The sequence below is a fragment of the Prionailurus viverrinus genome, chromosome A2 (assembly GCF_022837055.1).
Source record: "Prionailurus viverrinus isolate Anna chromosome A2, UM_Priviv_1.0, whole genome shotgun sequence".
Classification (NCBI taxonomy): Eukaryota; Metazoa; Chordata; class Mammalia; order Carnivora; family Felidae; genus Prionailurus; species Prionailurus viverrinus.
In genome coordinates, this window is record NC_062562.1 from 9,244,966 (window position 1) to 9,269,653 (window position 24,688).

At 58.6% G+C, this 24,688-nt stretch overlaps 1 protein-coding gene across 1 annotated transcript; it reads left to right on the forward strand.

Annotated features, from left to right (window-relative positions):
* TECR (trans-2,3-enoyl-CoA reductase) lies at positions 1 to 24,688 on the forward strand. Its single transcript, XM_047842414.1, has 13 exons — positions 1 to 145; positions 21,626 to 21,676; positions 22,303 to 22,354; positions 22,689 to 22,733; positions 22,829 to 22,932; positions 23,010 to 23,125; positions 23,215 to 23,320; positions 23,457 to 23,529; positions 23,609 to 23,652; positions 23,726 to 23,783; positions 23,866 to 23,954; positions 24,298 to 24,343; positions 24,438 to 24,688. The coding sequence occupies exons 1-13, from the start codon at positions 131 to 133 to the stop codon at positions 24,563 to 24,565; spliced, it is 927 nt and encodes a 308-aa protein (XP_047698370.1). The 5' UTR covers positions 1 to 130; the 3' UTR covers positions 24,566 to 24,688.

The window sequence follows — 24,688 nt, forward strand, 5'->3', positions numbered from 1 at the left end:
GGGGCGGGGCGGACGCGGAACCGATGTTAGTCTCGCGCGGCGGTCGCGAGCGCGTGAGGGAGTCTGTTCCTTGTTGCGCGCAGGTAGGCAGCAGCGGCAGCAGGATTAGTAGGGGTCGTGTGAAGAAGCCATGAAACACTATGAGGTAAGGAACGAGGGAACCGGGACCTAGCGGCCGCCGCAGACTCATTCGTTTTTCTTCTTCGTGGGACCATGGGACCCCCCCTTTCTGGTCCTGTGCCCCAAAGGGCGAGCGGGACGGCGCAGGCGCAGTGGGCGCGCGTCGTGTCCCGGGGCCACTCGTAAATCGCACCGCGCATGTGCAGGGGGGGTATTTCTAATTCTGCAACCTAGGCTGTTGTGGGGTTGCCTTTTCTTGGGGTCTCTGCAGGATGTGGGAAACTTGCAGGTTCCTTGCAGCTCCCCCAGCGGGCCGGGGCAGACTTGGCAGGAGAGGAACAAAGGTGTGGGACCCTGGCTCCCGATCCGAGGGTGTCTTGCTTAAGTGTTTCACTATGCTACCTTCGGTTTAGGAAAGGGCTTTGCAGTCAGCCTCTGGACGATCTTTGGACCCCTTCCCTCGTCCGGGACGTCCGCGAGGAGATTAGGCGGTGAGGGAGGTGCAGTTCCAGGCCTGGCTCCCGGCGAGTAGCAAAGCTGATCTTGCTTTTTGGTAATCTAAGAGATCGTCTCAGTCAATCCTTGCGTGTCACCTGGGAGAAATCTCACGCCCACAGCCATTCTTGAAGCCTAGGTCCCCTGACTCCTAACTTGGGCTGCTGCTTCCCTTAAAACGAAGTCTGATGCGCTTATCGATCTAGCTGATAATAGAATATTAATAATTTAATTTGATCAGTACTGACTTTCAAATAACATTAAATAATAAACTAATTTATTCTTAAAACGCATAATAACTTAGCGTGTGATTACTCTTGTGCTATGAGATTATGTTCTCTTATTTTTTATCCTCATAGGCCTATGAGGTTGGGGACTATTATTATTCCCATTTTTACAGATGAAGAAATAGTCTCAGAGATGTCAAATGACTTGCCCAACCCCCGCCCCCCCCCCCCCCCCCCCCCGCCCCGAGGGTTAATGCAGAACAGAGAGAGAAACTCAGGACTTGGGTCTTAGTTGCCAGCCCCTAGGCCATGCTGGTCCCCAAATGAAAACTAGCAGGTAGAGATGTCTTTTTTTTTTTTTTTCTTTCTCCTCAGTTTAAAAAATTGTGGCAAAATGCACATAACATAAAATTTATCATGTAACCATTTGTAAGTGGCATTAAGTACATTTACATTATTGTGCACCCATCACCACCCTCCATCTCCAGAACTCTTTTCTTTTGAATTTATAAAACTGAAACTCTGTCCGCATTGAACACTAACTCCCTGTTCCCCATTCTGTCCAGCCCCTAGCAACCGCCATTCTATTTTCCGTCTCTATGAATTTGACTATGTTAGGTACTTCACATATAATTATAATTCATTTAATTAAAAAAAAAATTAAATGAATTATAATTCATTTAATTAAAAAAAAAAACCTTTTTTTTAACGTTTATTTATTATTGAGAGGCAGAGACACAGCATGAGAGGGGCAGAGACAGGGGAGATAGAGAATCTGAAGCAGGCTCCAGGATCCAGCGGTCAGCACAGAGCCCAACGCGGGGCTCGAAATCACGAAGCGAGAGATCATGATCTGAGCCGAAGTCAAGACACTGAACTAACTGAGCCACCCAGGCGCCCCGAGATTTCTTGTTTTTATTCTCGGGTTGCATCTGAGCCACCCAGGCGCCCCCGAGATTATTCTCGGGTTGCATACATACCATTACCTGTGTCTGCCCCCTTTATTGTTATTATTATTTTGCTAATTATTTAAAAAAAATTTTTTTTTTCAACGTTTATTTATTTTTGGGACAGAGAGAGACAGAGCGTGAACAGGGGAGGGGCAGAGAGAGAGGGAGACACAGAATCGGAAACAGGCTCCAGGCTCTGAGCCATCAGCCCAGAGCCCGACGCGGGGCTCGAACTCACGGACCGCGAGATCGTGACCTGGCTGAAGTCGGACGCTTAACCGACTGCGCCACCCAAGCGCCCCGCTAATTATTTTTTTAATTTGAAACCTGGAAGTCCTCGCTCATTTTTGACACAGTACCAGGAATGAGGAGGTAGGATTCAACGATCTCTCATGCCCCATTCAACTTTATGATTATAGAATAAAGTTCTAATAAGGTTTTCCCTCTCAAACCCTCTTATACTCCGGGAGAAAAAGCCACAGTTTGAAAGATGCAGGAAGGAAGATCCAAATGGCATTTTGCAAAATGGAGTTTTAGTTTCCTTAGTTAGCAGTCAGATAAAGTAGGCCTCTGAGGCCCTTGGGGTGAGCACATTTGTTCCAGAAACGGTGCAGGCTGAGGCCTGTGGCTTGCACTGGAGAACGTGCTCTACCTTATGGAAATAAGTCTTTTTCCTGCCAGAAGGAAGGGGGGAGCTTCAAACCCACTGTTCAAAGTGATCTTGGAGGGAGAAAAAATTATTTTGCTGTGTTCTCTATTCTCATTTTCTGCTAACATTTGCCAAGTACCCTCCAAGGTGATAGCTACACTTTCCGTGTGGGAGGATCCCTTGTCTCCCAGCAAGCAGAATAGTTTTACTCCAAGTGTCTGTTGCAGAACAGTAAAAATAGCACGGATGCTACTTCCACTCCCATTTAACAAACTTTGAGTAAAGGTTCGGTATCTTCATCAAAGAATATATTTCTATTTGAAACTAAGCCCATCCTTCACCCCCAAGTGAGCCCCTGTCCACCGAGGGGTTCACCTCCCTCAAAAGACCTTTGTGGCTCCGAGAGAGACCTCGAGATAATGAAGTGGAGTTTACAAACGATAGAAGTGATGTTCAGAAAAATGTGATCTGCGTGGAGTGTCACACAGGGCGCTGATGGAGGCTGAGGTCTGATGTCATGGCGGTTGGGATTCCAGCTGGAGGGGAGATTTGTTGCCGTTTCAGTAACAGTTTACCATCACTGCCAGTGTCCCCTCTGTGATCTGGGAGGAAGAAGTATCCCTTCAGTGGACTAGTTGAGATGAAGCAGATAGAACGGGTCCCCTTTGGGTCCTGGCTGAAGCTGGTTTCTTGGAAGGCAAAGGAGGCCTTGGGATTGTCTTGGGGTCGGATGGATCAGGGTTGATAAGAGAGCTGCTTATCTTACGCTACAGGATTCTTTCCTTTTCTTTTCTTCTCTTTTTTCTTTTCCTTCCTTCCTTCCATATTTTTTTATTGCTGTTTTTGCCATTGCAGATGAGAGCTCAAAGTAATGATCCCAGCGTAACTGGAAAAACAGCTCTTGTGTCTTGTAAATGAGTCTGTTAATTCCCAGGAAGATCAGCGCCTCTCAGTCTTCTGAGCCCTTCACTGCCCGTCACTGCCCGTCACTGCCCGTTTCCTCTAGATGGGTACCTGGAGACAAGGAAGCCTCATCCTCTTGGGGTCCCCACTGCCCTTATGTAGGATCTTCCACCCCCCCGCCCCCCAAAAAGTGTAGCTCTGTTGGTGCTTATTTTAAAAAAAAAAATTTTTTTTTAACTTTTATTTATTTTTGAGACAGAGAGAGACAGAGCATGAACGGGGAGGGGCAGAGAGAGAGGGAGACACAGAATCGGAAACAGGCTCCAGGCTCCGAGCCATCAGCCCAGAGCTGACGCGGGGCTCGAACTCACGGACCGCGAGATCGTGACCTGGCTGAAGTCGGCCGCTTAACCGACTGAGCCACCCAGGCGCCCCTGTTGGTGCTTATTTTGCGAATAATCCTAGACCAACACAGTACCTTGCTCAGGCAAGTTTTGCTTCCACTAACGCCACAGGAATAAGCATGTGAAAGTTCTGGAAGGTAGAGTTCTGGTCAAATGGCAGTTGTTTAGAGCCAGGAAACTGGGCTGGAAGGCAAAAATTAAGGAGAAAGTAGACCCATTGTTAATGGTGTCTTAAGTGTGTGGGCTTTGGGCAGGGGTGGGGCTGAATCCTGGTTCTGCCACTCAGTACATAACTGTGTCACTGACCAGAGCAGCTTGACTAACTACTTTGAGCCTTTCTGTGACTGCTCATTGGGGACAAATGCAACCTGCAAAGGCAAAGGTCAGTATGAAAGAACATTAGGAAGTTGATGGAAATATATCATCAGAGGGTGCTACAGGTAGCCCTGGTTCATTCATTTTAACTGTTGTGCACAGTTCCATTTTATGAAAAAAAAAATCTACTTTGGTTTCCCAGTCCTTTCGTAAATCTCCAGATATCCTGTTGAGTGGAAAAAAGCAAGCTGCAAAAGATTCTATGTATTTCAAAAAGTACCAAATGAGAGAGATTTATCTGTACTGCTTCTGGATATGTACATAATAAGTGGATATGTTGTGATTAGAGGTTAGAAGTATGTGGGAATCACACAGTTAGAGGAACCGTTGCTTGGGGAGAGGGAGTGGGGAGAAAAGGGGTGTGGAAGGCTTTCAGCTATGTCTGTTTTATTAAAAAAAAAAAAAGGAATCTGATGTAAATAATTCTTAAATCTGGGAGGTGGGATCTTGGGTGTCTGCTGGGTTTTTTTTATACTTTTTTCTTCTGAATTCTTGTGGCCTTTTGGAATAGGTGAGGGATATTTTGGGTTTCTCTGACTGTTGAGCCCGTTTTATGTGTGGGTCTCCGACTTTCGTACCTTAAATGTGGCGCCTGTTTGCAGAAAGGTATTGGTGTTCTGAAATGGGGACTGCTTGACCTCTTCACTCTCACACCCTTCTGCGTGCTGCATCGAAAGAAAAGGCCTTCCAAAAATGTCTTTGGGACTGGTTTTGCATTTGCAGACAGGCTGGGATGCTGGTTGTGATCCCCTCTTCTTGGGCCAGATAATCAATCCTGCTGGATTAATAGCAGGGACAGGTCACATTTATTGTATCTGTCCGAAAACCTGAGAGGTGGGTCCTCTTTGCTCACATTTGTGGATAAGGAACACGAGGCTCAGGTGAAGGAACTTGCCCAACTTACCCAAGGTCGTGTTGTGGCAGAGAGGGGATCCAGACTCAGGTCTGTCTGATTGCCCATCCGTAGAAGAGGAATGGGGGGGGGGCACCAACAAGCACAGGTGATCGGGTGGGCACGAGTATTACTTCTACTTTGCACATAAGGAAACTGAGGCTCAGAGAAGCAAATTAAGTTGTGGAAGGTCACAGAGTCAGGAAGCCGTGTAGCTGGGCTTGAGCCCTGGGTTTGCGCCTTTCCAGTTTCTGTCCCTGCTGATGCTTCCAAAGGCTGCTGGTGGCCAGGCTGTGCTGTGCAACGCCGCGCCATTGTTCTGAGGACAAAGCGTCCCTGGAGGGAGAGTGGGAGAGGCTCTGTGGGTCGGTATGGAGTGCTGGCCGAGGGTCTCTCTTGGCCCTAAAATCGGATGGGCTGTCCCTCGGAGTTCTAGAGGGGGGAGCCGGATTGGGATTGGCAGGCCGGGAAAGCCGCCGTGAGGTTTAAAGACCTTCCTTGTGTTGGTGTGCCTTGGCCCAAGAGCCTTGGGTCGGGTTGAGTGGGAAGGGCGGGGCTTAAGTCTGGCAGGTGGGGCCGAGGCGGGGAGGGCGGGGCCTAGGCAGCGGAGGTGGGGCCGAGGCGGGGAGGGCGGGGCCTAAGCAGGAGAGGTGGGGCCTAGGCGGGGAGGGCGGGGCTGAGGCTGGGAGGTGAGTGGGAGGATCGGAGTGGTGGGCGGGGTGGGCCTAGGTGAGCCTGGGTGGGACCCGGGAGCTCCTTCGGAGCCGCGCAGAGCCTCTTGAATAACCGGTTCCTGAGGAGAGGTAAGTGGCGAGTGGACAGACAGCCCTGAGTGGGGACTGTGCTAGGCAGGGACTCAGCCCTTGAGTTTGGTTGGCAGTCCGTGCGCTCTCACCGACAGATTTGGCCAGACCTTGGGCTGGGTGGCGGTGGCAGCAGAGGATGTTTTAATACCTGGGGACAGTCAGGGAATCCTCCTCCTCAGAACGCCTCTACCAGCTTGGTACTCACTCTGAGCGCTTTTAGCTGATAACTCATTTAATCCTGGTAACGAACCCATGGGGTAGGGACCGTTCTTCTCTCTGTTTGACAGATGGGGAAACTGGGGCACAGAGGAGTGAAGCGACGGGCCCTTAGTCCCTCAGCGAGTGGCAGAGCCAGGATTCTGGTGGGCCCCGGGGGGCTTCACTGTGGGTGGGCCCGGGCGGTTGTGCGTTGAGGGGGGGATGTCTTTGGAGGCCACCGGCTCTGCCCTTGGGACAGACAGTTCTCCCTGCTTGAGCTTCGGTTTTCTCTCCCATGAATCCAGGGTAAGGACACCTGTCTCGGAGGGCCGCTGGGGAGTGTGACGTGTCCAGCACACTTCCTGGCCCGCAGTCGGGGTACAGAGCGTTAGGTGGTTCAGGACAAATCACTGGACGGATCGGGAGAGCCACATCGGTCAGGTCTCAGAAATGCTTTCTGCACGTGGCCTCTCTTGAAAGCCTTACGACTTGCCAGTGAACCGGGCCACGGAGGCCTCCTTCACGGAAGCTGCTGGAGATGGGTTCATGCTAAATGGTATGCCCAGAAGAGGGAGGAAGCAGCCGGTGGCCAGTCTTGATACACTGTCACACACGGTGGAGGTCACATTTGGGGACGACCTCTTTCCCTGGGCCAAGTGGAAGCACAGTCAGAACCCACTTTTCGGACTTAGTGGGACAGAGAGCCGTCCCAGGAAGTGGGTGCTTCGGGTGGGTCTGCCCATCTGATGGCCGTCGAACCTGCTCCCTCGGAAGCCGGGCAGCTTCTGGCATGTTCCGCACCCTGCATCGGCTGCAGGGGCTTCTCCCGTGTAAATGGGAGGATCTTAGCACCCGGGCCTCAGAACCGTCTCTCGGGCTCCTCGTCGTCCTCTGTCCCCTGCCTTCCTCACCCTCTACACTTCTGTCTTTCGTCTCCTCAAACACCCGCAGCCCCATTCCAGCCCTGAGCATCTGCCTGTTTCCTCAGCCAGAAGGCTCTTCCTCTGTGTTTCCCCGGCCGCTACTTACTGAGAGCTCAGCTTCCACGTCCTGCAGAGAGAGGCCTTCCTGGACCATCTTACCTGGAGGATGACCCCCGCCCCACCCCCTGGCACCCTGCTCCCGTCCATCGGGCCCACCTTGGGCCGTGGTTGCATTTTCACTTGGGTTCTACACGGTCAGACTGTGAGCTTGGTGACGGCAGGAAGGGACTCTGTGTCTTGTCCCTGCAATTTCCCTGGTGCCTAGCCGGCGCCTCCTTACTGACTGACGAGATGCACGAATGCATCTTCTCCTGGTGGTCAGGCTCCCGGGGCGCAGAGGGGCTAGTGTGGGGCTGCTGCAGAGACCTGGCTGAGAACTGCATCTCCCGCGTTGGGCCGAGTCAGTCCTTACTGATCGTGACCCAGGGAAGCTGGCTTCTTACGGCCCGTTGTCCGCGAGCCCCGGGTCCAGCACCGCCGCGGCCAGCCAGCCTGTTCCGCATCATCCTCTCCTCCCCTCCCCATGCTTGGGCCTCACCACGAGCTGCCAGCTCCGCGCCTGGGCCTGTCCCCGGCCACACGGGATGCTTGCGGGTCGTCCTGGTCTGAGCGGTCTCCTGTCGTGGGCCTCCACTTATCTGTTTCCTTCTGCCATTTATTCATTCGTTCATTCGCTCCAGTGCATTTCTCTGTGCCTGTCACTCTCCAGGAAGACGGACTAACCGCAGCCTCTGCCCTCCAGGTCTTTTCATCGAGCCGAGGCCCTAAAGGGAAGGTTTTCAGGGAAGGGGAGGGGACAGCTTGTGCAGAGGCCGGGAAGCCTGACTTTGTGGATGGCCCATGTCGAGTGATGAGGCCGACTGGCCAGAGGCCTGTGGACTTTATCCTGAGGGTGATGAAGTCCCTTCTCTGTTGATTTTGCCTAAAAGGTCAACTTTAAGAGGGCGGTTTATTTTTTAAGTCCTGGGGGGGGGGGGAGGGGTCCTCGCGTTCTGCTGTGTGTTGCATAAATGGGCAGAGTAGTTGTTCCTTATTACTGACTGGTGGGTGTGGATGGTGTTTGGGGCTCCCCCCGCTCCCCCGACCGCCACCGCCCCGCCAGTCTCGTGGTTAGTTAGAGATAGGCCACGAGCCTTTCCCAGCTCTCTGAGGGATAAAGAGCCTCTCAGTAGGTCACGGTGACTGGCAGGCTGGCACGGCCCTGGCCCTGTCCCTGCTCGAACCAGGCTCTTATGTAAGCAGAGTCCCCAGGCCATTCAGTTGGCCCCACAGACTGCAGGGTTTGTGCCATTGTCCGGGTCCTTCTGAACTCTGTTTTTCCTTTTTAAAGGGACCAGGGAGCATTGGCCAGGGCCATGCCAATTTTGTGGTGGGGCCCGTGGGAACAGTGCCTGTCCTCAGGGTGAGGGCGGGCCGGCTGAGTTTGGGGGAGGGCGGTTTCTCACTGGCACTGGGGCATCCTGGAACATCAGGAGGCAGGTCACAGACCCGGAGCCTCCACTCTTGGGGGAAGCTGTTCCCCAGGACCCCTCAAGAGTCTGACTCGGGAGAAGGGTGGGTCAGTGGGAGGAGGGAAGGTTGGGGAAACATACTCTTTGTGGGGAGTGAGGGGAGTATCAGAATTCTTGGGGAGATACGTGTAGTCCGAAACAGTATGTTGTGGAATATTATTTCCACCAGAGAATAAAGTCTAACAGAATCTCCTGGCTGGGGATGGGGATCCATCGACCATCCACCATCCACCCCAGGGCTGGGTTGAGTCGTGCAACCCCTGTGCTAATACCAGTGTTTCAGGAGAGATGGCTTTGTCCTTCCTGGCTGGGAATCCCGTCATTCAGGGCTCAGCATGAATGTCACCTCCTCTTGAGAGGTTCCCCCCACCCTGATCCACTCAGGCCACACTCGCCACCTGTCGCCTCTCCTGTTTTAGTTCTCTGCACAGCACTTAGCACCTTCTGATAGTTTGTGTCTTTGAGCTCCTCGCTCGTAAGCCCTGGCCCCTGGCGGAACAGGCGATCATGTGCACATCTGTTAGAGACACTGGCTTGCAGAGCAAGGCACCGGGCACGCTCAGGCAGTTAGCCGCATCGCTGATGCCCCCCCCCCCCCCCCCCCCCGCCAAAGACACTGCAATCGGATGAGGAGGAAGGACCCTCACATGGTTGTGGGGTACACGGCTGCCCCTCGGGGCTGGCAGTCCTGACCCTGAGCTCCTGCCTTTCCGTCATGAAGCTGGTCACGGCTCATCTTTGGGCACTTTGGAGTTTGGCCCTCCCCCTCCCCCCCACTTTTTGACCCAAAAGTTACCTGAACTCTGAGTTTTCATGTGCGGATGAGGTGGGGATCCCGTGGGTAGTGCTAAGCCACGATCACCAGACCCTAAGAATGTTTCCTGCCAGGCCCCTCCAGGCGTGGTCTGAGGAGTGGGCCTGGGAACTGCATCTTCTGCCACATTCCGGCTCACCTGGGGTGTCGTGGACGCCACATGGAAGTGAACTCATTGCCAGCCTCCCCGGCTGGGCCTGGGAACGAGCATCATGGGGAGAGAAGGCACGGGGAAGCACGTGCATGTAAAACTCTTGGTTCCTTTTCCCTCGCTTCATTTTGCTGTCGACCAGAGGGGCTGAGCGGAGCCAGAGAGGCCTGCGGGGCTCAGGGTGCTGCTCACAGGTAATGCTGCAGGTGGGAAGACAGCCAAGGGCATCTTCCTGGACCCCTCTGTCAACGGCGAGAGCCACCTCTTAATTCACCTCTCCCTTTAAAGATGCAGGGAGGCCTGTTAAACCTTCCAGAAGCCCTGCCCTCCTCTGCCAAAATCCTCTTAACTTGTTAGTGTTCTCCTTTTATCCCAGAATGCAGTTTTCACCTTAAGTTGGGCTGTGTCTTATGATTGATATATATACATGTCATGTTTATGTAGAAAGTTCTCCACTCCCCGACCCCCCCCCCCCCAAATTGGCAGCTTGGTCTCAATCAGTGGTGTCTCAGGATCCAGGAACTAGAGTGTCTTTTTTACCACTTGTCACCTCTGCCCTAGTCCAAGCCCCACTGAGGTCTCTGGCCTGGGTTGTTTCTGAGACTCACTGCTGTGTCTGCTTCCATGCTTGTTCCCACCAGTGGCAGCGGGAGGGCTCTTTCTCAAAACCAAAGCAGGTGGTGGCACTCCAGTGACTTCCCAAAGTGCTGGTCTGGGCCTCCGTGCACTCCAGCCTCCTCAGCTGCTCAAGTCCATTCTGTTCCTGCTGGATGTTCCAGAGCACTGCCAAACTCACTGCTGCCTCAGGGCCTTTGCACTTCCCACAGGGAGCCTCAGGCCGGTCCTCCCTTTGGCTTCTTTCTGGCTATGGCTCAGATAATACTTCCTTAGAGTGGCTTTCCCTGACCACTTCCTCTGGTGCTCTGGGTCCCCTGCCAGGCTCTCTTCACAGCACCTGGTATGTCCCAACCTCATGTTACGTGATAGGTGCTTTGCCCGCGTTCCCCTTGAGTGTGAACAGGACCAGTCGAGGAGCATGGCCTCTCTCAGCTGTGCTCACCATTCTGTCCCAGCACTGGGAACACTGCCCAGCACGCTACTGTCACACATAGGTCTCTCTATTCATCAAGCCCAGCCCCTAGCAAGGGCCCAGCACGTCGAGGGGCTCGGTAAGCACTTCCCGAGAGAATGAACGGGAACTTCTCAGTCAGCAGAACAGGCTTGTGAAGGTTCCACGTCGCCCCTGGCCCCCCCACCTTATGTGGTCTCTCAGTGAGCTGGAGCTCTCCGTGGGGCCGTTTAGTGGGCATTTCACACTTAATAATGTCCCGACCTGAGCTCCAGACTGCCCTCAAACTGCGTGTCCCCCCTCCAGTTAACGGCACTTCCGGCCTTCTCATCACCCAGCCCCGAGGCTCTGGCTCTGCTTGTTCTCTCATGTGTCCAAGTCAGCGAACCCTGCAGCTCAGCCTTCACTGTAGAGCTGGAATGCGGCCACTTGTCATCAGCCCCCCACCATCACCGGGCCCAGGCCAGGGGTCGGCAGGCTTTATCCGTGAAGGGCCAGACGGGAAATACTGTGGGCTTGGTGGGCCATACAGCCCCTGTGACATCTTCTCAACTCGATAGTTGTAAAAAAAAAAAAAAACAACAAAGCAGCCGTAGATGATACATTAACAGTCAGTGAGCCATGGGCTTGTCCCTGTGATACAGCTTTGTGGATCCTGAAGTTTGAATTTCACGTCATGTCCTTGTGCTGCGCAATAGGCTTCTGATTTTTTCCCCAACCATTTAAAAGTATAAGGACGAATTTAGTTTGTACAGAAACAGGCGGTGGACCAGAATTGGCCTCTGGGCCATAGTTGGCCGACCCTTGGGTCTAAGACATCTTTTATCCTGACAGAATTATTCCCGTAGCTTCTTACTCGGCTCCCTGCTTCCACTCTTTCTCCCCTGTAGTCCAGATGGATCCTTTAGGAACTTGTCAGGTCATATCCCTGCTCTGCCCAGAATCCTCCAGGGTTCTCACCTCACTTGGAATAGAAGCCAGGGGCGCCTGGGTGGCTCCGTCAGTTGAGCATCCGACTTCAGCTCAGGTCACGACGTCACGGTCAGTGTTTGAGCCCCGTGTCGGACTCTGTGCTGAAAGCTCGGAGCCTGGAGCCTGCTTCGGATTCTGTGTCTCCCTCTCTCCCTGCCCCTCCCCTGCTCACACTCTGTCTTTCTCTCTCTCAAAAATAAACATTAAAAAAAAAGGGGGGGGGAATAGAAGCCATAATCTTCATCTGGAGGGTGAGACCCTGCACAACCTGTTACCTCCCCCCAGCCCCCTCGTTGCTCACTCTCTCCAGCCACACAGTCCTCTGCACTGTTGCTTGAACACACCAAGAATGCTGAACCTCAGGGCCTTTGCACAGGCCATTTCTCTGCCTGGATGCTTTCCCCAGATTTCTCAACAGCTCTTTCCTCCACTGCATTCAGGGCTTGTCCCAAGGTCTCCTCCGGAGGCCTTTCTTGACCAGTTTGTATAAAACTGCACACCCCCTCTTCACCTTCCACTCTCTGTCCCCTTTCCCTGCTCTGCTTTTCCTATGGCACATGACATCTTCTAATGTTATGTGCAACTTTATTTGATGGTCTTTGTCCCCCCACCCCCCCCACCCCCCGCTAAAATGTCAGCTGCGCATGGGCAAAGATTTCTGTCTCTCTTTCCAGAGCTGAATTCCCAGAGCCTTTAACAGTGCCTGGCATGTAGCAGTTAGTAGATGTTCAATCAGTATTTATGTGGTGAACGAATGAGCCTCAGTTTCCTCATCTGTAAAAGGGGATCAATAGTAAAAGGTAATTTGTGTTGAGAATGTGCCTCTGTGTCTGGCACCTTGTGAGCATGTGGGAGGTGTTAGCTGTTGCTGTGTATGAAGCTGGCCATGGGGGTCCCAGAGCAGGCGATTCCGGAAGTTTCTGGGGTGAACTAACCTGCCTGCCGCACTGGGCCAGATGTGCTGGACGCAGGTGGGGGGTCATCCTGGATGGGCTCCTCCTGCTGCTCCCATCAGCCTGTGTTTGCAGGGCTCAGTGTCTCCTGCCTCTTCCAGCTTCTTGGCCTGATGGCACCTTCCTGCTCAGAGATGCAGAGACCAGACACGGTCACTACCCTTGATCTGGCCAGGGGGTGCCGGGGTGCAGATCTGGGCCATCCCCCAAGGGTCTGGGGCCGGGGACAGCCCTGGAGGAAGAGCATTCAGTTCTAAGGAGCAAATATAGACGGGGTCTTGCCACTGGAGCTCGTAGCCGGGTGCTGTTGGGCTGGTGACTTGTGTTCCTCAGCCTCAGCCTCCTTGTCTGTAAAATGGGGTAACAGTGCCAATCTAGTAGGATCAGTGTGAGCTGGTGGTGGCTGGGTACTCAGGACTCACACCCTGCAGGGGGCAGGGCAAGGAAGGGGTGGGTTGCACCTGCAGGGAATGGTTGAGGCCCCACTGGGAGGGGTTTTGGGCTTCCAGAGACAGCCTGGGTCGAGGTGGCTGTTCCCATCTGTCACCTGGGAGCTTTTGAAGCTGTGGGCGCCGGCTCCCCCTTCAGAGACCCCGGTCCCCCGCCTAGGCTGCCCAGTCCAGGGCTCTTCAGCGGAGTCACATTAGCAGGCAGGGTTCGGGACCACGGGTGGGACTTCTGCCACGTGTGCCACGAGAACCCTGTCTGTTAGGTCTTCTTTCAAATGTTCCCATCGACCAGAGGGAGACGCTGAGGCTCAGGCTGGGAGACTGGGCTGACTCTGGCCTCTGCTGAGGCACTGCCGTGGGGACTCCCTCCACCCCTCCCCCTGGGGCCTGACAGGAAACCGTGCAGGAAGTGTTAAGACAGCCGCTGAGCCTGCCTGGACACCTCTGTGTGGTGTCAGGAGGTGACGGGTCTTTCTCCCTTGGGACCCTGAGTGTGCTGGGGCCACGGGAGCCTGAGGCCTGCGAGGAGTGGGCTCAGTCCCTGGGCTCCCTGGTAGTGACATGTTCTGCAGAGTCTGGACCTTCCAAGACGAGTGTGCTGGAGTTGGAGCATCGGGAGGGAAGGGGGTACCTTCCAGATGATCAGATCCCGGGGCCCCTTCCACCTTTTTTCCCCCGTTGGCATCTAACCCCACTCTTCGGAGTGGTGGTGGTGGTGTGGCCGGGGCTGTGGGCCCAAGCGGGAGCGTCGGCGCTGGCCGCGGCACTTCCTGGCTGTGTGCCCTGGGTGAGGGCCCCCTTGTTTCTGAGCTGCATAACTGGGATCACAGTCCTTAGCTTACAGGCCCCGGTGAGGCTAGGTGAGTTAGGCAGGCGAAGGTCTCAGCATGGCCCTTGGCACGAGGTAAGCATCCGACAGATATTTCTTGGGGAGGCGCTTCCCAGTGGCACAGGCCCCAGGGGCAGCCCTGCTCTGGGTGGGACAGCGCCCTCTGGAGTCCCGGAAGGTGCAGCCTGTGCCAGCGCAGGGAGGTGCGGGGGCTGTGGGTGCCAGTGGGCAGCTGGTCAATGGGCCCGAGACCCAGAGTCCCCGCTGTGTTGGTTCGGTGTCCCCTTCAGGTTGTGCTCTGTGTGGTTGCTGCCACCAACCTGGGGTCACCTGAGCACCTGAAGAATGTTCTCCAGGACGCCGCTGGGGTGTATGGGGCTCCTCCAGCGTCTCCTGGCCCCCATCCCAGAGCCCAGGGACATTGGCACTCAGACCCTGGCTCTTGTTGTCTGGCCAGTGGGGGCAGGAGGTGGGAACTGGCTGGTTGAGGGCCTGGAAGTGGGTGGTCAGCGTCTCCCCGCCCTTGCCAGCCTTGGTGACGTTCTGCCCCCGTGGTGGCACGTCGGGGAGGCTGGTGCAAGTGCGCTGGGCACCTCAGAGAAATGGGGTCACGAGCTGAGGCCACTGGGGAAGGAGGTATTTCTGGCGGAGCAGGTGCGGCCTGTGCTGGCCTCCTGGCAGCTGAGCCCAAGGTCTTTTCAGCCACCCTGGCGCGAGCGGTGTGACTTCGATATTTCTGGAAAGTGGAAGGGAAAGGGAGCTGCAAGTGCTGAGTCGCGGAGTCCAGGGGAACGTGCCCGAGCCTCTGCATCTGTGAAGCGGGTGAGCCGGCTGGGTGCTGTGCCGCTCGCGGCCAGGCCTCCCTCCTCTGGGTGCGGCAGCTCTTATGCCCCGAGCGGGGGCCCGTGGGGGCCGCGAGGGCCTGGGCCAGCCGGCGGAAGGACCTGTCAAGGTCTTTGCATCTTTGTCTGGAGTCCCAGGTTGCCCTGAGCAGGGCTTGCACCCACAGCGGGCCTCTCGTGCCCCAGGCCCAGGAGAAGACGTCACCACCAGGGCGCACACGTCCCTCACAAGGTGGCCTAGTTGCAGGGCCCTTTCCTGGCCGGCAGACCCACGTGGGGTCTCAGAGAGCCCGCCGGAGGCTGGGTGTGCTGCTTGTGCAGTCTCTGCGCAGGGCCTCCCCAGAGCCTGCGCCGGCTGGGGGTGTGGCCCCAGAGGCCTGTGTGGGCGGGGCGGGGCGGGGCGGGGCGGGGGGGGGGGGGGGTTGCTGGCCTTTCTCCGCACACAAGAGCGCGCGTCTGGGCTCAGGTGTTTCTGTGTGACCCGGGAGCGTCCCTCACCCTTTGGAACACGGCTTCCTTATCTGAGAAGTGGAGCCAAGAGCTCCTGCCCTCTTGGCTGCTGGGCAGGTGAAAGGGGAGGACGAGGAGAGGGGCCTGGGAAGCCGCCGCAGCTCCAGGCCTGCTGTTTTCCACGCGTGCCCATTGGGCGGGTCCGCCTGAGGATGCACAGAGGTTCCAGGGGCATCGTCGGGAGCTGGTGAGGGTGACCTGGAATCCGGGCCGACCCTCGGGCCTGTGCCTACCCCTTGTCCCAAGGGGCCCTGGGATGTGGACTCCACCTCGAGGCCACGGAGGCTTGTTGGCGGATGGGAGGGGCCTGGAGAGCACTGGGCCCGGCGGTGATTATGAGGATGGGGGGACACTGAGGCTCGAGAGGGGCCCGGGCCCCCGGCTTGCAGGCCTCGTGGGCGCTGGTGCCCGGGCCCCTGTGTGCCGCGCCCGCCTGGCAGCTCCTGCAGGTGCAGCAGATGCAAGCGTGGCTCTTCACACCTGGGCTCAGGTGGTGCCTACTCCCCCTGCTGCCTTTTTTCTGGCGCTCCTTCCTCCTGGGGCTCAGGTCGGACCCCCCGGGCCCCCCAGACCATCATCAGCAGATCCCGTGGTCCTGCCCTTAGTCTGTCCAGAATGCCACCACGTTCCACTCCTCCGTGGCCACCTCCCTGTTCCGTCTGCATTGTTGTCCTGGTCTCCCAGTTCCCAGGGGAACCTGCCCACTTCCCTTGGGGTAAGAGCCAGAGCCCTCACCTGTGCCGTCTGCCTGCTCTGTGCTGGCCACCTGGGCCTTCTGCTCCTCAGAGCCGCTGAGCGCATCCAGCCACAGGGCCCTTGTACTTGGCCTTCCCTCTGCCTCGTGTGCACACTTGTTGCCTGGCGTCTCACTGGCCTTTGCCCGGATGCCCCCCGCTCAGGGAGGCTTTCCCTGACCACTGTCCCGAAAATGGCCTTCCTTCCCACCCCGGACTCCCCCGCCCAGTTCTGTTTTTCTCCACGACGCTTGGTGACAGACGGGTCGCTGTTGTCCCCCGCCTCGCCCCCGTCCCCCTCCCCTACAGCACGCACAGGGTGGGGTGCGGTCCTGAAGGCTGGGATGGGTCTTGTTCACTGCACTGCCTGAGATGGGGGAGGAGGGGAGGCGGGAGCGGGCGAGGGGCCGAAAGAGGGAACGTGGGGCAGTGGCTCCCGAGGCCTCTTGGCTGGTAAGTGGCGGAGCCCGAGCCAGTACTCGCTCTTGGTCCTGCACTGGCATTTTCTGCCTGACAGGGGTCTTCGTCCTCCCGCAGTTGGGAGGGGAGTCCACGGCCACAAGGGGGCAGTGGAGCGCAGGGCAGCCGCCGCCGCAGCCTGGCAGCGAACCGTAGTAGGGACTTCGCTGCAGCCCCGCCCCTCCCACCCACACGTGTCTTGCTATTGTTAGGGTTCGGGCGCATTGTCACCGGCTGGTTGGAGCGGCTGGATGGAGCGTTACCACATCACCTCCCTGACCTTGGTGTCTTCACGGCCAGGATTTGGGGAGAAAGGGCCTGGCTGTACTGCCAGTACTGTTTTGCCAGTGTTGGTCTGATGATAGTTAACTCCATGCAGGATCTCTTCTAGGCTGGGTGTGTTTATCTCCTGTTTTTGGGTGTCATTATCTCTGTAAATCTTACGGTAATTCTGCGAGATGGCAGGTGGGGGCAGCCCACATTATAGATGAAAAAACGGAGGCTCAGAGAGGTTGAGTAACTTGTCCAGGGCCACACAGCCAGGAAGTAGGTGAGTCTTCTTGACCTTAGAGCCTAGGTAATGTGCACACAGCCGAGGAGGCCCTTGAGCCCTCCTTGTGTGGGGACCACGGGGCCTGTGGTAGTGCCTCTGAGGGCCCAGGCTCCATAGAGCCGGTCAGCATGGAGCCCCTCTTCTGTGTTGGGCTTTTGCTGGTGCAGAAAGTCAACAAGCTTTCCCTGGAGTTGGGAGCTGGCTTGGTCCCTGGCCCTTTCCCCCAGTGAGTGGTGCTCCAGAGCCTGGGAGGAGGGTCTGGCTGCCAGAATGCTGGGCCTCACAGGGTCACAGGAGCCTGGCGGGCATGTGTGGGGGCCTCACAGAGGCTTCCCTGGCACTAGGTCCCTGGCCCAGGGTACGGAGAACTCCAGGCAGCAGCTTCCACCCTGCCGCCACCCTGGGGTTGGGCGAGGTGGGCAGGGCCCCCTGGGGTGTGGTGAAGGGAAAGGCCTGGGCTCAGAGGCCAGTGGTGGGGCCTTGGGCAAGCCCAGGTGCCTCATGCAGGTGGGGAGGTCTGTGTGCTGGGAAATGGTCAAGAACGGGGCGGGCAGTCCTTGTCCTTGGGAGCTGGTATCTGGGAGTTTCTATTTTAAGTTGGGAAGGACCTCACCGAGCATTTGTCTGAAGACCCAAGGAGGTGAAGGGAGGAGCCCTGAGGGGTCTGGGGGAGAGTGGTCCAGGCAGTGGGAACAGCATGTGCAAAGGCCCTGAGCCTCTCCTACAGATGCATAACTGCTCTGCTTTCCCACTGCTCTGGTGTTTCTCATCTACTAGGTGGGGTTCACCCCTGGAGCCTTGCTCTGGGCGCCGACACTAGCTCAGAACGGTGCTCAGAAAACAGCACCCCTGTTTCCACTGTGACTACCTTGATCAGCAGCTTCTTTGTTTCCATGAAGACCAGAAGGCCGTGGGCCCTGCTGCTCAGCAGTGGCTCTGGGTGTTCCCCTCCAAGCTGGGGAAGGCTGCAGCCTGACCCCCGCCCCTCTTTCAGGGTGGCCTGTGGCCCCATCCTTGGTCCTGCCCCCTCCCCCAACCCCCATGCCCTGACCTCGTGGTGCCACGAGTTGCTGTTGGCCGGATCCTGGAATCTCAGGCGCCTGGGTGAGAATTCCTCCCGGGCTAGTGGAACTGTCATCGCAGAGCCGTGCTCCCGTGTCCCAGGCCAGGGTGTCCGCCCCGTCCTTGTCCTCTGTATCCATTGTGCCGGAGCCTGCTGTGCCACACCCCTGAGCTATGGTCCACGGCTGGGACCTCCGGCCAGTGACCCCCTTCCCAGCCCTTCACCTGCCTCCAGCTCCCTTAGGAGGGCTGACCTCTCCTCCCTTCCCCAGGCCTGTCTTCTCCCCAGGGATGGGGCCTGGGCCTGCTGCCTACCCTTCTGTGCTCAGGAACCCTGCCTAAGGGCTGTGCTTGGCAGCTGCCTGCACCGTCTGACCTGGCATAGGCCTACCCTGGGTCCCCACCCTAGGCTGGCATCAGGCCTGGGCAGGCGACACAGAGAGAGAGAGAGACAGACAGACAGACAGAGAGACAGAGAGACAGGGCATGGGAGGTATGCTCAGCACAGAGCAGGGGCTGGGGTCGCAGCGGGGTGGGGAGGGGTGCAGTGGGTGGGTAAGCTGAGGGGCTGAAAAATGGGAAGCATATGACCATGTCCCCTCTGTTTAGGCCCTCAGTGTTGGGAGGTGGATGGGGGTGGGGTACCCTTGCTGCTCCCTGCCCTGGGGCATTTTCTTTTGATGGGTAATTGGGGCCTGCTTCTTAGCACATCCCCCCCCCCCCCCGCTTAAAAATAATTTATTGAAATGCAGTTCACATCAAATGAACCATTAAAAATGAATAGTGCAGTGGCATTTGGTAGAGTCACAGTGTTGTCTGTCCCACTGCAGCCACCACCTCGTTTTAGTTTTAGAATGTTTCCGTCACCCCTAAAAGATACCAGGTTCCCATCAGGCAACATTCCCCATCTCCCCTCCGCAGCCCCCTGGCAACCCAGTCTTTCTGGCTCTTTGGGTTTGCCGATTCTGAACACTTTACATAATATGGTGAGTCTTTGTGTCTGGCCTCTTTTACTTAGCATAACTTTCTTTCTTTCTTTCTCTCTCTCTCTCTCTCTCTCTCTCTCTCTCTCTCTCTCTTTCTTTCTTTCCTTCCTTCCTTCCTTCCTTCCTTTCCTTCCTTTCTTTCCTTTCTTCCACCTAGCATAAACTTTTATTTCACTTTTCAGTTTGCAGTAATTATAAAATCGTACGGAGAGGTCCTGGGTCCTACATTCCCCTCACTCCTCAGGGCCTCTGAGACCTCTCTCAGCATGAAAGCTGCTGGGTCCTGGGATGAGGGGGTGAGAAGTGGGAAATGACCGACCCAGCCCCAGATCCAGCCGCGGCAGCCCTGAGCTGAGGCAACCCCCACCCCAGTGGGCTGGGCCCCAGGGTGCTGCCCGGAGGGCCAGGCTTACCTCTGTGAGGGCGCGGGCTCCCGTCCTCCAGCTTGGGACTGACCCCGGTGCGGCCGCTGGGAGTGTGCCCCTCGCCCGGCCACCCCTCCTGCCCCCCAGCTTCCTCTCCGGCAGCCAGTCGGGGCCCCCGACTCTCCCCGGACCCTGGTCTGGTGCCCAGGCTGGGGGAGAGGGGTAGGATTTCAGCCCTCCCCCAGCAGCTGGCCGGCAGGGAGAGGGGCTGCTTATATTTTAAGCTATTGAGTGGCTCAGCAGGAACTTGGAGGCCTCCTCTCCCAGTGGGCCTGGTGCTGCCTTCCTGCCCCACACGGGCTCTGAAGGCATGTGGGCACCGCCCTGCTGGGACCCAGGAACTATTAATATACCTGCAGCCACAGGGCAGGCCCTATGCCTGCCCACAGCCCTGCTATTCTAGCCCTTTCTGGCACGTTCCAAGTGTGCCCCTTCCCTCTCCCACAAGTCCCCTGGGTGGGACCAGACACCCTGGGCGGTATGACCAGCTTCTTTTCTGGCCCCATCTGTTTGGCCCGTGGCTCAGAGGGGCTCGGTAGGCTGTCCCCCAAGGCCACACGGCCGGCAGTCCCCAGCAGGCTCACTCCGGTGCAGCACCAACAGGCAGCATGGGCCAGGGCTTCTGGGTGTTGGGCCCTCTCGTGTCCCTGATGTGGCGTGGGCGTAGCATACGTGGGCAAACAGGCCTGCAGGCTGCCAGGATCTGCACCCAGGCCTGTGCCCTTCCCACCGGGCCTCCTCACGCCCAGCCTCGTGGCCCCAGGTTTTGGGGCACTTCCTGTCAGGCCCCATGCTGGTGCTCCACTCACATTGTCTCATGACCCCTTATAACCCCTTGAGGCCCACGCCTTCCTACCTGCCTCCTGGACGAGGCTCAGAGAGAAGTGAGGGGCTGGTCACGGGCGACCTCGTGGCATGGCCAGACTCAGTCCCCACATCTTCCGTGTTGTTGGGGGATGTGTGAGGGGATCCCTTTCCCTCTAGGGGGTGCTGGTTGCGGTGGACCATCTGCCGGGCTGTGGGTGGCCGGCCTTGCCCTCAGAGAGCCCTGGCTGGGGCCCTGCCCTGGGGTTTCTTGGGAGCACCTGGGCCCATGGGAGCACCTGGGCCTTTGGGGATCCACTGGCCACTGCTGGGCCTCCCTCCAGCTTCAGCAGTTCACATGCTCACGGCCCCTCCTGGGGCCTTCTCTGACCTGCTTGGGATGGGTGGGCCAGACCCCCACCCCCACCCCCCGGGGGGCTCTCTCCCTCCCAACTCTGCCCACTGCTCTGCCACTGTCTGGGGGCGGCTCTGGGAGAAGGGTGGGGTTGGGGGTGGCCAGGCTTTGGGCTTTGTGGGCTCAGGGCCTAGGCAAGGGCACTGTGTTGGGCTGACGTGGTGGGAAGACTGCCCCAGAGGTGGCCTTGGACAGGCCCGGGTGGACCTAGTGAGAAATGAGTGGAGAAGGGAGGTCAGGGAGGCAGGGGCCGGGGCCAGGGCCTCATCCATCCAGGCTGGGGATGCTAGCTGGAAACTTCTCCGTTTCCTGACCCTTTCCACACTTAGAGAGAGGCTCTCTGCACCAATAACTTCGGAATCTGTCACCTCCCTGGGAACACAAATGCACAAGGAAAATAATCCGCAGTGTCTCTTACAGCTCAGAAGGGGAAGTGGATGATCTGTCTCTGGGATTCTCAAAATAGCTGGGATTTCTCCAAGCCCCGTGAGCCCTGTGGGCCTGAGCCGGCCGAGGCTTGGGCCGCCCTCGGCCTCTCTCGCCCTCCTCCCGAGGCCCGCCCCGCCCTGCACTGGGCCAGGCGGGAGGTGCCTCCCTGCCTGCCTCCGAGGGTCTCCCTGCCCCCAGTGCTGTCCAGGCGCTGTGTCCACTCAAAAGCCTCAGTTTTGGGGGACCCAGCCCCCAGGGGTCGCCCCCAGGAGGTCTGTGGCATGGCTCCTAGGGGGCTCGGTCTGGGGCAGTTTTATATTTAGCTGGGCCGTGGCTGTGGGGCACTCGGGTTACATCTGCACAGAAGGTGGCGGTGCCAGGGCAGGCGCGGGCTCCTCTCCAGCACCGCGGCAGAATTTGATCGCGCCCGCCCGGCCCAGAGCCGCTCCGCCTGGGGAGGTCCGAGGTGGGGGCTGACGGCCGGCAGCCGGGGCCGCTGGCCGCAGCGGGCAGAGCAGGGCAGCATGGACCTGAACATGGGCATGGTGGCCCGGGAGGCCGGCCCGGGCCCGGGCCCCGGCCTCGGCCTCAACGGCCTCCCCCGAATCGCCCCCGCCAAGACCAAAAAACCTAAAAAGGCCGTCCTCTTTTTCGAGGTGGAGATTCTGGACGCGAAGACGCGAGAGAAGCTGTGCTTCCTGGACAAGGTACGACCGTGGCGTCGGCGGCCCTGGGCCAAGGCCACGGAGTCTGGGCCCGTTACTTCCTGGGGATCCTGGTTCTGAGGAGGCGGACTCCTTGCGTCCCCCCAACCTGTGTCCTGACACCCCACCTACTCCTCGGGCAGATGAGGGGTACCGTCCCCGGGCCTGCCCCTGCCGGCATGGGGTGGGGTGGGCAGCGCTGGCCCTTGGGTGTGGCCGGGAGCGGGCCCCCTGGTGGGAGGAGGTGAGGCAACCTCTGTGGACCCTGCAGGGCTTTGGGGCCTGGGAAGAAGGTGGGGGTTCTGAGAGCTGCCCCCTGCAGACGCCAGGCAGGGGGGAAGGGGCTCCTGCCCCAGTGAGTTCTGGCCCTGACCGAGGGCCGTCACTGCGGGCAGCTGTGTGGGGGTGAGCACAGGCAGGGAAGCAGGCCCAGCTTCGCAGGCTCATACCGTCTCCACTCTGGGGGGGCCGTTGCTGTGCTGTTCAGCCATGTAGGTAGGGGGGCCTGAACTCCGGCCTTCCCACTCCCATGGCAGCGGCCCAGGCCCCCTGTCCGACCCCCCTCACCAGGAGGGGTCCTGACTAGGCTCCCCTACCCCCGACTTCTTTGCGGCCTCTGCTTCCCCCAGGTGGAGCCCCATGCCACCATTGCCGAGATCAAGAACCTCTTCACCAAGACCCGTAAGTCCAGGGCCCAGCTGTGCCACCCCTGTGACCTCTGGGCAGGGGCCTCTGGGTGGGACCCTGTCCTGTACACCTGTCCTCCCAGGTCCTGCAGAGGTGCCCCCAGTGTGGCCCAGGCTTCTCTTGGCTTGCCTGGGGCAGATGTCCCTGCGTGGCCTTCAGCAGGAATGTCGTTGCCGGGCCTTCGGAAGGATAACATCCCTCTCCTGCTTGGGTTGTTCCCGGCTGGGTCCTAGCACGGGCCTCAGAGGCCTTGTCCTGGGGCTGGAGGAGGCGTGGGGTCCCTGGGCTCCACCGTGCTGTGCGCTGTGATGCCCTGCTCTCCCCGCAGATCCACAGTGGTACCCTGCCCGCCAGTCCCTCCGCCTGGACCCCAGTGAGTACAGCTGTCTGCTCGGCCGCCCCTAGGCTCCTGGGTGGCAGTGGGCGAAGTCCTGGGCAGCTCTGAGCCCCGGCCTGGTCTCTCTGCAGAGGGCAAGTCCCTGAAGGATGAGGACGTCCTGCAGAAGCTGCCTGTGGGCACCACGGCCACACTCTACTTCCGGGACCTGGGGGCCCAGATCAGCTGGGTGACGGTGAGCCGCAGCCCTGTCCGTGGCCTCCTTTCCCAGCAGCCACACTGGGGTGACTCACCTGCTCCCCGTACCCCCAGGTCTTCCTGACCGAGTACGCAGGGCCCCTTTTCATCTACCTGCTCTTCTACTTCCGGGTGCCCTTCATCTACGGCCACAAGTATGACTTCACGTCCAGCCGGCACACGGTGGTGCAGTGAGTGGGGCCAGGGGGAGGGGCGGTGGGGGGGGGGGGGGCCTGCTGGACCTGCCCCAGCTGAGCCTGCCCCGCCCCTCCCCCCCCAGCCTCGCCTGCATCTGCCACTCATTCCACTACATCAAGCGTCTGCTGGAGACGCTCTTCGTGCACCGCTTCTCCCACGGCACCATGCCCCTGCGCAACATCTTCAAGGTGAGCGCCCCGGGGTGTGTCCAGCCAGACCCTGGCCGCCTCCCGGCCCCACCCACCTGGACCCCGTGCCCAGACCCCGCCCGTCCCTGGCCCCACCCACTGCCGCCCGACTCACCGCAGCCCCGCTCCCTTTCAGAACTGCACCTACTACTGGGGCTTCGCCGCTTGGATGGCCTATTACATTAACCACCCTCTCTACACACCGCCCAGTAAGTGGCCTTGGACCCTGCCCCTCCCCACCCGCCCTGGGCTCTCCCCTCACAGGCCACCCCTCTGCTTCCTCTTCAGCCTATGGAGCTCAGCAGGTGAAACTGGCCCTCGCCATCTTCGTGGTAAGCAGGCTGGGGAGGAGGGGCCTGGGGTGGGGAGTCTGGGGGCTCCCGGCTGACCCTGCTGCTCTGACAGATCTGCCAGCTTGGCAACTTTTCCATCCACATGGCCCTGCGGGACCTGCGGCCAGCTGGTGAGTGGCCTGCCCCAGGCGAGGGGGTGGGGGTCGGGCCGGGTGAGGGGGTCTCACTTGCCCCTCCTGTCCTGCCCTGCAGGGTCCAAGACCAGGAAGATCCCATACCCCACCAAGAACCCCTTCACCTGGCTCTTCCTGCTGGTGTCCTGCCCCAACTATACGTACGAGGTGCGGCTCTGCCCCGCTCTCCTCCCCTCTCCCTCCTGGGGCTGGGGTCCCACACGGAGGGACCGGCCCCTGATAGGGGTCCCTGGCTCACCAGCTGCCTTGGCAGTTTGTAGCGTCTGGAGACGGAAAAGCTGGCCTTTCTGGGAGTTGGGAGGTGTGCAAGGCCAGGCTCGCAGCCACAAGGAAGCGGGGGGCGCCTTCATCAGGTCATCCTGTCTACTCGAGGCCTCTCTGGCATCGGCATTTGGATAGTAAGGGTTGGGGGGAGGTGGGCGAGGCCTCCGTGGAGCGGCCGGCACTGCCCTGTCCTGCCCACCCTGACCCCTGACCCCTCTCCCCACAGGTGGGATCCTGGATTGGCTTTGCCATCATGACACAGTGTCTCCCAGGTGAACCCGCTGCTCCTCCCTCCTCCCCCCCGCCCCCCCCCCGCCCCCGGCCCGGGCTCTGCGGCCCCCCTGACGCCCCCGCTCTGCCCCACAGTGGCCCTCTTCTCCCTGGTGGGCTTCACTCAGATGACCATCTGGGCCAAGGGCAAGCACCGCAGCTACCTGAAGGAGTTCCGGGACTACCCGCCTCTGCGCATGCCCATCATCCCCTTCCTGCTCTGAGCCGCCGCCGGCTCCCAGGCTCCACCAAGCCAGGCTCTTCCTCTGTCCCAGCAGCATTCCGGGGGAGGAGGGGGGGCCACCACTGTCCGGCCCTTGGAATAAAACCTGCCTGCCCCTGCCAGA

Bases quoted from the DNA above. Each gene is read 5' to 3' on its own strand.
- TECR (XM_047842414.1), top strand. The intron at 23,126-23,214 runs GTGAGTGGGGCC...CTCCCCCCCCAG, and splicing joins AGCCGGCACACGGTGGTGCA to CCTCGCCTGCATCTGCCACT. The intron at 23,955-24,297 runs GTGCGGCTCTGC...CTCTCCCCACAG, and splicing joins GCCCCAACTATACGTACGAG to GTGGGATCCTGGATTGGCTT.